The sequence below is a fragment of the Amblyomma maculatum genome, chromosome 3 (genome assembly GCF_055883805.1).
Source record: "Amblyomma maculatum isolate TAMU_Amacu chromosome 3, ASM5588380v1, whole genome shotgun sequence".
NCBI lineage: Eukaryota > Metazoa > Arthropoda > Arachnida > Ixodida > Ixodidae > Amblyomma > Amblyomma maculatum.
The window spans coordinates 101,955,628-101,970,986 of record NC_139346.1 but is presented as its reverse complement, the minus strand read 5'-3'; the positions used below and the strand labels follow the sequence as shown (position 1 = coordinate 101,970,986).

The 15,359-nt window shown below is 42.6% G+C and overlaps 1 protein-coding gene across 1 annotated transcript in view; it reads right to left on the bottom strand.

Annotated features, from left to right (window-relative positions):
• Positions 1-536: 536 nt before the first annotated feature.
• The window catches only part of LOC146195436 (putative sodium-dependent multivitamin transporter), a 112,993-nt gene continuing 98,170 nt past the window's right edge, over positions 537-15,359 (bottom strand). The window contains exons 13-15 of the mRNA XM_084596797.1: positions 14,582-14,763; positions 7,225-7,338; positions 537-579 (exon numbers count right to left, since the gene is read on the bottom strand). Of these exons, the coding sequence (XP_084452923.1) occupies positions 537-579; positions 7,225-7,338; positions 14,582-14,763 (339 nt within the window). The remainder of the gene's footprint in view (positions 580-7,224; positions 7,339-14,581; positions 14,764-15,359) is intronic.

Below are 15,359 nucleotides of genomic sequence, written 5' to 3'. Positions count from 1 at the left end.
ATAAAGTCACGCTTCAGCCAAGTCGCATGGACGTACAGTCTTTGTCACAAGTGTAGAGCCCAAGGGGTCTGCTTCTGAGCCACTTCGTGCAGCTTGTAATGCATTTCCAGGGTTCCACATCTCTTGATGGTAAGATTTTTATTGCGAAACAATACTACTTTAGCTACCACCTCAGCCCGTCAAAAGGCGCGGCGGTGGCAGCCACGCTTGACCTTTAGCGTGACCTGGCTGTGTGACGTCATACCATCTGTGTAAGAGGGGGGGGCGCAACTCGCGCCGTCGCCTCGCGCGGTGGCAGTTACGGCCTGACTCCGTTCCTCTCACCAGTGGCCCTGCGCGCTGCGTGACATCATAACATCTGTGTAAGAGCGGGGCTCAACTCTCGCCGTCGCCTTGCGCGGAGGCAGTTACCGCCTGACTTCTGCTCCTCTCACCAGTGGCGCTGCGCGCTACGTGACGTCATACTATCTGTGTAAGAGCGGGGGCTCACCGTCGCCTTGCGCGGTGGCAGTTAGGGCCTGACTCCGCTTCTCTCGTCAAGCCATGAGGTACCGCCTACAGTCAAAGAGCTTAGGCAGGCTGCAAAGAGGAAACAAAAGCGAGCCACAGAGACAGAAGAAGAGCGAGAAGAACGGCTTTCCAAACGACGAGCGTAAGAAGCAGCTAGGCGGAAAAGGCGGTCAATGTCTTCGGTAGCAGAATCGACGACAGAAGCAGGAGAGGAAGGTACGAATTTTCCCGATAGTTTAGGGACGTGCATATACTAGCAGCACTACCAGTTCGGTGACTAAAGTAGTGTAAGGCGAAAGCCTGAGAAGTCTCACCTTGTCTAGCGTTCCTGCCAATCCCAACGCGCGCCAAGGAACGCCACGCGACAGGAGTGATGGCGTACAATCCAAACACACACTTGTCGGGGAAAGTGTGCCAGATACTGCGCCTTTCTTCCAGACGTATGTAAAACCATAGCTAAATAGAGTACTGTCAAGCGTCACCATAGCCATAACAGCAAACATAACCGGAGCATCACCATGGTGAATATAGCACAGCCAAGCATCACCACAAGCGGTACAGTAGTAGTACCACGTATTGCTTCGCAATCACCAGGCTTAACCAAGCTAAGCCACAGCCAATTTTTTTGTTCTGCTTTCTCCAGTAGGAAGGAACACCACTAATGTTAAATCAGCGCTACTACAGGGCTCAGAAGCAGACCACCCGGGCTCTACACTTGTGACAAAGGCTGTACCTGCGTATCGTAGGGATAATGAGAATGCAAACGGTTCTGGCAGGCTAATTGTGGTATCACCCTCCCATATGAAAGGGGCGACCTGGGTGGGCAGCTCCTGCCCGTGGCATAGGGTTAACGTGAATTCAAATATCATGGCAGGCTGATTTTCTTATGAGGAGACCATAGCTACGCTTCTTCACAGCGTAGCTTCGGCCACCCGAAGTCGCGCTTTGGCTGTCCTAGTACTGCTTTCGCAATAATGTCTCGGTGGCGTCACCGATAAGCATGCTTTACTATATTACTGTCGCAGAACAGCATCGCCCCTAATTTCGGAAAAGCGCAAAGAATATAGATGCTGAAGAGCCATACAGTAGTGCCTTTTTACCGCATACATAAGCCAATTTAAATGCGGCAAATGCGCTACGCACATGAGTGCGCTTTGCCACTGTCAAGACTACGGAAGTCAGTTCAGTAATTTGTGTAATTTTATGCCAGGCGGCATGTTACACTTTGAACGTTTTTCACTAGGCCACAGATGTTGTGTTACTGTCGATAAAAAGCCACACGTTTTTGCAAAAACTGCAGAGCTTGTCTTGCTGTATCTGTCAATGAGTTTATTTCTTTGTGTTTGCAATTCTGCAGGTTTTCTTGTAGCATAAATAAATGATGAAATCATTACTGTTATTGTAATTCTGGATTACATTTTTTGCAACTGATTAGGAACGTTCTGGTCAGCAGTTGCAGTTACCAGTATTCCTGACAGACGTCTGCAGTGTTTGTGCTTTCGCAGACTTATCTTCGAAGGATTTTTCTAGGTAAAAATGTCGCAATTGAAGCTCCTGAAGTTGCTTTTTGATCAGCCTTGACTTAAGCGTTCGATATAATCTATCGTTTTCGGCACGCCTGTCAGATCCGGCCACGTCGACCACGTTAAGTCGGCTACCACGGGCTTTTAAAAAAACTGCCACCTTTTAGTCTGGTGCGCCTGGCGTGTACAATGCCGCACCGCGCATGCACACAGGCTGCCCTCGAACCCGACCGCTGTTAGGTTTTGGAGGACATTTTCGGCGAAAGAACTGGTTTCTTGCGGGAACTGGCGTAGTCGCCTACCGAGGCACGTAAGCTTGTCGTGATCAAGGCAACGATGGGATGTGGTTCCTGTGACTGTTCAAAGGCGTAAAGCATTTGCCGATGGCCGTCAGGATGTCCAACTCAGCAACTGTTTGGGCGTCCGATACGGAGCGATAATTACTGTGTGCACGTGCTTTGTTCAAAGTGTTTCGCTACGGGTCTATGTGATTGAAGAAGAGCTACAGATTACACAACCATGAGGATCACTTTCCCGGTCGACCACAGTTTTAAAATTGCGTCGACAGGTCAGCTAACTCATATCCCAGTAGTCCCTGACGGACGAGAGCCCTGTTTAGGTAGCAGTTTTAGGGTCGCTGAATAGAGAGCGATTTTACTGGGTATGCGAAGGGAGTGGAGCCATTTACCTCAGCTAATAATCCGGAAAAGCCTATACGAGTCGGTAATGACGTGTTTCCCTTCGCCGGACCCTGTAATTGCTTCGAGAAAGTGGACAAAAAGGCTGCTTCTCAGAATATTTACCAGTAAAATGTGCTCGAAAGTGTTGAAACACTTCAACACAGAATGGAGGCTGCAGCCTGTGTGAGGCGACCTTTTCTAATGTTTACCAAGTGGTCTGAGCTGTCCTTATAATGTCCTTTATTCCCAATCCTTCAACACCCGTCCTCTATGGAGGGCTGCGAGGCGGCACTGCTCAGCTGGCATGACTTACAGTTCCAACGGACGTTAGTCCCAGGGGAGCGAGCGGCGTTAGACGCACTGATCCTCCAGAATAGGAGCTCAACTTAGATTTGTGAGACCCAGGGCTTATAGGACACTGGTCTAGACACCTCCTTAACAAAACAACTAATAAATGTTTAGCACCACCACCCCCCGTTTCTGGAATTCTTCAACTGAAATTAATGCGAATAAGGGAAACAAAATTTTTGTCACAGAATTACACCTACTAGAGCAGTGCATTAAAACGGTCACGGCACATTACATATGTATACGTACTGCAGCGAAGTGCTCACGGCTGCATCTAGGTCGCACTGCTTACTGATTGAATCACAGGAACAGTTTTTTTCTTTTCCTCTGTGTAGTGAATCCGTTCGCCATCATAGATGCAGGGACACGCTCGAATGCTTTCTGGTGGTATTCTGCAATAATCTCAAATGCTCAGTGTCGTTTTTCACACCACAGGCCGGTATGCTTCTCTGCACGTGAGCAATGCTGGGATGAGAGGCCAGCGCGGTAGACGAGAAATAAGCGAGGAGCTATTTGCGCGTCAGCGACGCGGTGCTGCATCGGATCGCGCTTGTTATGCCCGTCACGCCGTGTTGTTGGCGTATACACATCGGGTTTTGGCCAACGTAACGTGCGGAGGCCGACGGGTGAGTTACTGTCGATAAAAGCCACACGTTTTTGCAAAAACTGCAGAGTTTTAGTTTTGCTTGAGATATACTTAATTTAATGCATGTTTTTAAGGCACCAGCACTCGTACAAAGGTTAGGAAGTTTTGCCATTCATACGATGTGTAAGTTGCCTTATCTTTTGTAAAATTGAAGATGTATGGTGTTATGTCGATAGAAACTTTATTACGTCGAAATACTCGATATGCTATACATTCGTTTCCTTCGTGACTTCAGGAAACAAGATATTTTGCTTCGCTTTGCGTTTTAAAATTTGTATGCAACTCTGTTCCAAAGGATGCGTTTTCTTCAACTTCGTCTCCCGAAGCATTGGTAGCGAAGGTTTGCCCACTTGCTTCTTCAAGCTGTTTAAGTGGAATGAAAAAAAAATAGTCATGCTGGAGCGAATTGGCAGTGATCCATTGTCTGGCGAACGCAATAGCCAGCTGAGTGCATTGCATTCCTTTGTGGTAATTGTAAAGTAAAACCCTTATCACCTACGTTTTGCATCCAATCTGCAATTTCGTACATATAGCAACGGATAAAAGTGGTACATTGAAATTTAAGGTTAGATGGTAACCTTTACATAAAAGTTATCAAATTTACATGTTATGTCGTTCAGCATTAAAACATCCAGGCCTTGTAGCGCGCAAATATCTGCTTGATCTCATAGGAAAATTACGCTACAGTCCACTTGTGACAATAAATATTGGTTCGTCGCCAAAGACGCTGAAGAAGAAAAACCTGTGCGCTGCTGCGTCGTAAAATGACATCGCTATGCCGTAACTGATTTCATGATTGATCTACGATAATATGCGCGAACCAGTGCACTGTAGACGAAATACACCGCTGCTAGCGAGAAATGTATTCGTATATTATGCATAACTAACGGCATAGTTCTGCTAAATGCAGCGTATTTTAAGCAACCACCAAAGGCTAAAGAGCCAGACAAAACGTTTCGAATGGCACCTATCATACGAGAGCTGCAACATAGCCAAACGTAACTGTTGAACTTTCATTTTTTTTAGCATGTCAACTATTTATAGTGAGAGCTGAAAGCGGTTGTTAAGGCGAACTCCTTTATTGCTTCATCGTTGTCCTCAGCAAAAGTGTCGCGCTTTTGCGCCAACTCTGATTGATTGAGACGGGATAACGTCATAGAGGTCTCGACCAATCATACTTAGAACACCACCACAATATGTGCGAATGCGTGAGTTATATTACCATATGATAGTTAATTTTCAATAAATAATGACTGATTAACTAATTAATTGCTGATCACGCATCAACGAAGAATTCAGTTCAGTTAGTTCAGTCGTTCAGTCGTGTCCGACTCTTCGTGACCCTGTAGACCATGTCACCGCTTTCCGGTCTATAGGGTTTTCTTGGCAGGAAATACTGAAATGGGTTGCCATTACCTTCTCCAGTTAATCACTTTTTAATATTAAATAAATAATTACTGATTAGTAAAGCTAAATCATAATTAATTTCTGCCTAGTGAATATTTAGTAATCAATTACTAATTATTATTTATATTGTTATTTCCCAATTAGTGAATGAATAATTATTACTCACTCAATAGTGACAGTTTCCAAATAATTGCTTAATTACTGACTAATTCCGCGCACTCTGTAAAATCAACTACACAACAGTAAACGTAGAACAACTGCGATGATACAAGGAGCGCGATCTCGTCGCTGCCAAACAGGATTTTCTTATAAATGCATTCGCACAATGTGAAAGAGTAGCCACTCACTTTACTCATAGCAGCATTCATCGCTACATGCGCAACAGTCGCGTAGCAGAATACAGCACTCAGGCTTTCGCCTTTCACCAGTTTAGTCGGCCAAAGTGTCCTTTAATTTTTTTTCTTTAGTGAAGCCCCGTCGAAAGGTGCTGTATATACGAGTGTGTTCGCAAATATGGGGATTTCTCCTCATTTTATTCGCAACTTAAGGCAAGGGGCTGTTGAGATGCAAAAAAGCGTCTTAGTATGCGAGTTTACTATAAAATAACCTTAATGAGCAAGGTGACAAAATGATGCCACGCACTTGTGCGCAAAGTGAAAGCACACATAGCTTTTCACCGGCTACACTGGGTGAGAAATAAACGACGAGCATTCCGGGCTAAACCAAGCCATAGAACAGATGCAGAAAGGCAAAAAAAATATACCCCACCGCCTCCGATTTTGTATATTAATGTTTATCATCTGATGGTTTCATGAAAAAGTTATGGAAATGCCTTTTTATTATTACGCTCCTCTGTCAAAATTATTACGTTTGCTTATAGCAATGAATATCTTGTAGTCTAATCATAAGATAGCAAAGCTGGATGTGTGACAATAAAATAATGGCAGAAGGTGATTAAATATACACCTTTATGGACCAGGAATCTGCGTGGCGAAATCATTACGTCTTGTCAAAACAAGGTTAATGCTGTTCTTGAAGACTTACCGGAAGTTCCAGATGAAGAAATCCACACTTTTTCCACACGTTCAAAAAAACGTTGCTGGTGAGATGTGAATTGTTTCTTGAAGTCTTAGTAGTTGCTGTGTGTAAAAAATTGAAGAGCAGATCAGTTCATTAACCATTACTTACATGGACTAATCTAGATTCACAGAATTGTACAGAAGTGCGAGCACTAAATATTTTGCAAAACATTCCACACGACGTAGAGACGTTTTTTTTTTTTTCAAATGCATATCTGTAGAAGTTTTAAGGGACCGATGACATTATTGCTGGAGTTATTCTTCTGGTAGTTCGCCTTGCGTGGCATTACATAAATATTGTTCACCTCTTGAATGTGAAGCAAAGTTATGTGAGCACGTACAATTACGGTTCTACGCGCACATCGACGCAGAGTATAGCAAGTGACTGCTGTTTTCATACTTTACTTCGTATCAGTTTGAAATCCCGCTCCAAACGTCGGCCGGTAACTACTTAAGGAGAGCACCCCTTCAGACAACTAACTGAGTTTTCCATTGGCCAACCGCCAGTTTTGTTGGCCCTAAACACACGAGAAAATTATATCCGGCGCATTTAATTTGAGCAAACATTCACGTTCTCAGTAGGTAATTTTGCATCGGTTCTGATAAATTTTTGTGTCCAACAGAGATATTGTTCACTAACTCTACTGACCGCATAATTTTATCGGGCAAGAAAAAGCTATGGTATAAAATCTAGAAGTAAGAAAATATACTTGTTTATACCATCGACAAAACAAAACTAGGCTAGATCTTTAATGATCCGCAAGGAGAATCACTATTAAGATAAACAATATGTTTATTCGTAGTTCTTCTCAGCAGCCTGTTGCATACAAATACTTTTCGCTCTGAGGAAGCATTTAGCGCCTCAAAAATATATTGGGACCAACAAAAAGATGTTACATAATTGCTTTTGTTCTCAACCTTTTTATATATGTGAGGCATGTTAAATGAAAATTATAAACATTTACTCGTTCCTTTGGTTTAGTATTATTGCTTGTGGTAAAATTGCATAACAATGCCGAAAAAGCACGAACCTACGATACTCACTTGTCACGAAACTCAGCACATTGCTGAGCAGGATAGTGAGCAGAGCACCAAGAAAGCAGATCCAGAAGAAAGACAGCTGGTAGAGCGGGAAGACGTTTGACCTGCGTATAGTACACCAGAGAACAAATCTCGACCTTACTGACATTGAAAAAGATAAAAAGTACAAATGCAGTATTGCCGTATTAAAAGGTGTTTTTTTTTTCTAAGCTGGATGGGTCCATTGCATTTCATATGCTAAAAACCCATAGGGATGCAAATTGAGTAGCTTTATTTTTACGACTCAGTCCGGCCCCGTGATTGATTTGATTTCACAGCCTGCAATTTTCAAATTCAAAGAATATCTTCTAATTGTATATTAGGTTAAAATATCTGTGCACCTAAATGTTGCCAGCATTATATGTGATAACTTGAAGTATGATTTCTTGGCAGATCAGTTATTATGCCCTTCTTTTTCACTAAGCTCCTAAGTGCGAAATGTTTTTATACCTTAACAAGCAAAATTTTACATACTGCCGAACACCGGAGCAAATATGGCTTCTGGGCCGGATATTGTGTGTGTTATCGTCTAACCAATCAAGCGCATAGAGATCGTTGCATTTTCATTACATCAATTAGATACTTGCCGGAGTGCATTGCCTTCGAATGTCTGCGTAATGAAACATTACGAAGATTTTGTTTTTGTTTTTTAAATTATGAACAAAAACGAACTCAACTTTTGGATATGTCAGGCATAACTGTGGAAGTCTTGCATACTAATGCATATCGCTAATATGACCTGATGTAATGAAAGTGAAAAATTAATCCAGTATGCATGGAAGAATAACAAAGCAAATGATTCTCTTCGCGACAAATATATAGAGCCGGAACAACTTACTGGCATATCTGAAAAGTTGCAAAAATATATGTTACAAAATACTTATACAAAACAAGGGTAGCATGAAGAGAGACGGGAATGCTCTCGGATGAAATTGTGAAAGGCACATCGCACTTAAAGGTTTCCTCCAGCAGATGTCGTGCAACGAATGATTATTTCACTTCCTTTCATTTTAAAATTACTAATTGTTTCCTATTAGAATGGCCTCTATAACCCTCTGAGCACTACGAAGTTGGCGCTGAGTTTGACTTTATACCGTCTCTGGGGACTCATGGTTAGAATCAAGAAAGCTGTTGACTAAGCAGTTTAACGCAGCTTCACGTTAATATAAGTGCTTTCTAGATCAAAAAAAGAAGGTAGAATTAAACAAGATCTACAGGGCTATATCTGTGCTAAGTGTATTACCATTGTTTATTGCAAATAAAGCGCATAGCGGGTTGAATTTCTTTAGTGGAATTTCTTGAGCCCCTTAGAGTTATTGCAGATCAGAAGTTCCTTTTCGCAAATAGGGGACCACTTCCAAATGTAGTGTCATTTCAGTATGCAATATTTTGTCATGTACGAAAATTGAATGATTGTCGCTCTCTTCGATATCTAGGAAGCATATGCAGTGTTGGTCACTTCATATTGTTGAAGAAATAAATAACCTAAAGCACTGGTAACGATTTACTTTAGAGGTTCCACAACTCCTTGTTCAGTTTAGGAAAAACCAATTATCAGATATTATACGTGATATGTGAAGAATATCGCTTGTATTATGCAGCATGGATTTCAACTCGCCCTTCACATAGGGTAGAATAAATGTGTGAGTTTGAAAGGCTCTATAGTAGTAAAAGTGGAACTAACGGGCTAGTGTAAATAGAAAAACGTTTCACATAACTACTTTGCTATACCGGATTTTTGTTTTCGGCTTATATAGAACGTAATCGATTTGAACATTTCCATTTGTATTGTTTAGGCGAAGACCAGAAATAATTAGTTTGGCTCATTGCAGGAAGCTTTCTTTTATTGGCGGCTCTTTATTCAAATTCATATTTTATGGAATCTTATGATTGACACATATACGTTAAAGAACAATGAGCAACATGTGCAAAATTAATTTTGGATTGTGAAATACAGAATAAGATGGGATGTTATCTCACTGACCACATGCAGCCTTCTATTTCTTGTTCTGCCTTTCACATAATTACTGCATGAATCATGGTTTCTAATATGGGAAACCTACTTTATGCGATTTGTAATGCTCCTTTGTTAATACGTTTTTGTTTATTCGGATGCTCTAAAGGCCCGCTGGGGGCATACTAGGCGGAGATAAGTCAGTACTATTTGTAAAAAAAAAAACAAAGGAACAAAAACATTGGTAATGGTATCATGCACTGACAACACGTACAGAGGCGTCATAGTTTTTTTTTTACATGAGTGCCACAGCGAGTGCAGTGTGAGGATTTTTTCTTAAATCCGCCTTTTTTAGGAGGCCGCCTATGCATGGGCGCCCTTTTCCTCGTTCATGTGGATAGCTGCACATGCGCAGTTCTTAAGCTCCGTGATCGGATAAAAACGTGATTAAATCGTGCCAATTAATTACAATAAAACACAATTTGGGAAAAAGAGGACGAGGATGAGCAAGGAAAATCATAAATTCAGCGGGTATGCGGTGACGTCGCCTCGGCGACGTTGCCATGGTGAACCCAAGGAGGGTGAACCCCGCTGGCGCAGCAAATATAGTGAAATAGGTTAAGGGTAGTGAGTCGAGGGAAGGCGGTGCTGAGGCCGTTTGCGCCGACGCCGACAGGTGGTGCGGCCGCAGGCTTCCCCTAGCACGCGCGTGCTCGCGCGTAGCAGCTCAACCAGTACAGGTGGATCAGGCGGGTATGATCTTGAATCTATTTGGGCTTGCTGATACAACAAATATTTACGGAAGAAAAGCAAACAGTTTCTGGCCTCTTATGAGGCTAAAATGCTGTGTGTGAGGTGCTGCTAACGATTTAATACGTTCGCTACACCTCATATATAGGCACGGGAATAATCCTCAGACGGTCTTCCGCGGGCTTTATACTGTCCTGCTCAGCAATACAAGTTTGGTCTGTTTAGCCTTGCGCCGTTTTCTACGTTTAGTCCTTCGAAAAGGAAGGACGCGTGTATAAGCACGCAAGCAGTGGCCACCTTGATTCGAATATCTTCTTTGTGTACACTGCACCCAACAGCACTGGAATCAAATTTTGATCCGCAAGCATTGCCACGCCACAGATGCTGTTGGTACATAGTTCTCCAATGCTTAAACGTCCTGTTAATAAATTTTTGATCGCAGCGATGGTGCATTATAGAAATATTTTGAGAAATTTGTGAATTCCCGCCCCGGCCGCAGTTTTTGTGTACACGCATGGGAAATGGCTGGTACGCGGCTTCCTCATCTGGATCCACCAGGAAAATGTTTTAAACAGGAACAGTAAAGTTTCCAAGCGATCTTCTGACCTCGTATACTGCCAAATGATTAATAATTATTGGATCACTTTTCGACCCCTAAACATGCGGGCTGGGCGCCTGTTGTTCCTACATTAACGAGAGGAGATTCAGCTTCATATAATTTATAACTGGAACAATTAAAGCTTATTAATAGGCTTCGAGGTCATAGTTTTGCCCTTGTCACTTACATTGAACAGTGTGTTTATTGTTTCTGAAGGGGCGTTGGCGCCGACAGTATAAATAATGCTTCAAGAAAGGTTATAAAATGACAGCCAGTTTCATGCGTCTACAGTCGTGAGGAACTGCTCTTGAGAAGGAAGCGAAGATTCACTGAGCTTCCTGACTTCCGGGTGATTCCAGACAAGTGTTCTGCGCTCAAACGCGAAATCGCAACGTACTAAATTAATTACCTGTGTGGTAGTGCAACATATGAAAGGAGTGCACGTATATAGAGCTGCAAATTGCACCGTAAACCTCTGGAATGAACAAGTGCCATTTGCGAAAACTAAATAATAAAATATTACGTACGTAATCTCCAACCGCCAGGAAGTGCGCATACAACGTAGACGTAGGACGTAGTACGTAGTACCGCAGGACATGGTACCAATTACTGCAGAAACCCTAAATATAACGATAAGTCTAGAGCGTCACAATCACTGATCCACCAGCTGCAGTACCCGTTACCAGAGCAAGGGCGAAACAATAATTCCTCCAACAAGGTTTGCCTATTAGTTAATTGTGGGTTGCAGAGTGAACAGACATGAAATCAAAAACACATGTTTCCAGAGGTCAACAAGGGAACGCTCTGGGACGATCTTTTTGCAAACAGTGCCCAACAAGATCGCCACGGCATTAAGAGGGCCTTGGTGTGTTGACGCGATGCTGCATGAAAATTTTCGCATGCAATCAATATGGCACTGTTAGCGATTGCATTCTTTCCTTATTATCGTGAGTCGCAACACTTTCGACCTCCTAGCTCTGTCCAGACAGCTCTGCGGCGCTCGCGTATAGAATGACAGGCACCGTGCCTTACGCAACACCTTCAAGCCTATGAATTTCAGGCAATTTTGACTTGCTCTCTTTTTCCGGTGCTGTCTGAGCGCAGGTATTATGTGTGGCGTTGGAGTGACTGTGAGCGTGAGGGCGGCTGCGTGCGAACTGCGGGTGGGCTCTGTACAGCCGCCGTAACCACGCGGCTACAATAAAAAGTGATAAGGACCTGATGGGTCATCATTCCCTCTTGATCCATCCTTCACTGAACAGCTACCTTAATATTTTAATTAGACAACGCCCTCGGCCTTGCATTTACTCCAAGGCAGAGCGCGGTCCAGCCGTAGCAGCATGCGGTCAAGGGTTGCCAGCGGAAAGTAAAATTTCTGCCCTACCTGCTTCATGCGTTCCGCTGGCGCGGGCTTTCTTTCGACACACTACCGTTAATGTAGTACATTATAGCCGCAATGTTGCCCATAGAAACCGCACGCCGCCATTGGGCTTTAGGCATAGCGCGCACCTAGCGACAGTGACGTCTAGGTGAGCCGGCAGCCAGCATGTCTTAGCGCTGTCGTGGTCAACGTTACTAAAACCATTGTCGTGGTCAACGTTACTAAAACGATGGTGCTGGTAGCCTTATGTAGTGAAACAGTACGCCACGCGGCGATTAGTACGCAGCTACGCAGCTTGTTATACAATGTCGTCAGCGGCTCACCTGCTATCATAATTTCCGCAGTCTGAAGTCTCTACAAGGCCCGCTATATGCCGTGTAATTTCCGCAGTCTGAAGTCTCTACAAGGCCCGCTATATGCCGTGTAAAGCAGCAACTCTCAGGCTTAGGTATTTCTCCAGTGCCGACTGTGCAGTGCTCTCGAAATTATGTTTCGCTGAATGCTTCGGTAGATATTAACAACCGACCTGCTATGGTCTTTTAAAATAATTGTGCACCTTAGTACTTACAGTACAGGTGACAGGAATTTTCGGATTCTAAATATGGCATACGTGCCCGCTGTCTGTAGGCTTTCAAGATTAAAGAGCATAAAATGTATCACAAGGTTTCGTGTATTTGTCTACCCTATATTTCTGCCAGAACCTTTTGCTTGGCTTCTAAGTCATGACAAATTATTTCAAAAATATTTGCTTAGTAGCTTTGTAATTAAAAATTAAACATAGGGATTTAACATATACTACGACCCTATTAAATTGAGGTGCTCAAGAAGTGGGTTTTTAAAGTACCAATAATTTTCTCTTAAATGTATAAGAATATACAGCGGTTCGTGCCTAATTTGTTTATTATTATCCACATAATTTCAGACGAAAGCTATCAAGGCTAAATGCGCACTAAATGTGATTATCACTGTGGTCAAAAATTTTAAAGTGAATACCTATAGATATCCTCACTGGGGTTGTCTGAAATTTCTGAAGTGTTGTTACCATGAGTCATAATAGGTAATACCTATAGAGGAGTTGATGAATAAGCGCTTTATAAGAAACGTAATATGAAGTATCGCAAACTTGAACAATATATTGCTTATGACTTCCTCTCGTGCGTCGGTTTCAACTATAACCTTTCTATAAGAGGCCCCAAATTATTTCGTTTCGTTTATGTGGTTTACCGTAGCAAAGCGACTGAGACTATTTGATACTCCGTAGTGGAGGGATCTGGAAATTTCGACCACTTGGGGTTATTTAGCGTGTTCTGAAATTGGACAACACACGGACGCCTCGCATTTCGCCTCCATCAAAAAGCTGTCCACGCAGCCGGGATTCGATCTCGCATTCATGAACACTTATGTAGAGTCTAGAAACCAATGTCCCAGCTCTGCGAGGAGTAGTTATCAAGCATTACCTCCAGCTGATCAAAGGTTCGTATATCATCTTATATAATAGATTAGAAACCTAATATTTATGTTTTTTTTTTCACAATGACTCTCGCAGAAAGTGATACTAGTGGTTGTTAACTATTTATTTATTTATTGATTATCATATTATTTGCGAACGAGTGTAGTTTGCTTGAGGTTACTGTAATATTATTTCACAAGCAGTCATGAGATGGTTAAACGACAGTTTCGTAATGAACTTAACTATATTGTTACTAGGCGATGACAAGACCGTAGGCACTAAAAGCAAAGACGGATGTTTTTCCACTGAAATCAATTCTTTATTGGGCTGACTTGCGCCCGCAAAAGAAAGAAACAATTCAGCCCGGCGATAGCAACTAAAGTGCTCTCTGGTCAATGAACTGACAATTCCCGTCGCATCCGTCAACGCTCAATTAAGTTGCGGCGAAGAAACATCTAGATAAAGCCAAACACGGTGATCAGCATTACCTGGAGCATTGCAGAAACACATGCGAGCGGCCGAAATCATCGAGATGCATCTCGGGTAATATTGCATGCCAACGAAAATGATAAATTTCCTTCGCGCGACAACGCGCATAAACACTGTACAAGATTGATCCCTGCGCTAGATTTAGGAAGATGAGGCCGCTTGTCGGCGATTTACGAAAAAAAAAATAAAGGTTACAATGGTTCGCTGCATTATTATATGTGCTCTCGTGCGTAATTTTAAATACATAACGAGGTGAATTGGCTGTCCGTGTTGAACTGCAAAATTACTCAGAGCTCCAAGAACAAAGACTCAACCTTTATTTTAGTATTGGAGGTAAGTTTCGCAGCATTCTTGAAGGAATATGCTTGCAGCATAGATTGGAATAAAAAGTTCTTTACACAATTTCATTCTCAAGCGTAAGATTTAAGTTCTTGTTCGTTCTGTACATCAGATGCAGTTACCGAGACTCTAACATGCAGCTGAAAAGGCTTACAGACAAGTCTTTCAGCATCCTTCATGCAAGGCACAAAGTTTGGCGATTACTGCGCTACGTCTTCTATATATGCTTTCTTTCTTTCGAGCGATAACTTCATGTAGAAGTGCCTTGACAGCTCCTGATATCTAATTAGAACTGGGGATTAATACAAATGCAGTGCTCTATATATTTTGCTTATGAGAGCACTAACCTTTCTACCGAAGTTGGAGCGAGGATACTGGAAATATTGCTGGTATTATCAGTACGTGCAGACTGTGGGCAACGGTCGAGTGTTCCATAAAGCACTGGCGACGGTGCAAAGCCGGAGATACTCCTGCCAAGCGCGTGCCACAGTTGGAGAGCGCACACCAGCAGGCTGGCCCATGCTGCACCCTGCAATGCAAATAAGTGGTTTTGAAAGGGCGCACTCGGAGTATTATTAGGTATTTATTTCAGATTAACGCAGCTATATTTGACGCAGTGGTATACTTAAAGGGGAGTGTAAGCGACTAGAGCTCTAGCGCTGAAACTAATATCGTTGAGTCAAATAAAACAACCAATGGTGCGGTAGTAAACAGAAATAACTAAGGGGACACGAAATTAATTATCAAGCCTGTATATGGTAGAATACGCAAGGAATATGCAACCAGAATATTCAGGAATAAACCAGGTGTCAGGAACCATACCATGGGTGGCGAGTGGCATTTGATATTTTATGTTAAAGGAACTGTCTTGTGTGCTATTTAGACTATTAGCCGATTGCAATTCAAAAGCTATGACAGATGCCTGGGTGCGGTCAAAGTAGGAGTGCAGTACAGCAAGGCGTAAATCGTGCGTTTTTGAGAGAATAATGGATAGACCATTCATTTTCGGAAATTATTCAATAAAAATTTATATTTTTGATTTTTGGGGCAATAATAAATGGTGAAAAAAAAACACCAACATGAAAGGTTGGCTCCCATTTGAAGCTCAAGAATCAGCAATTCGGC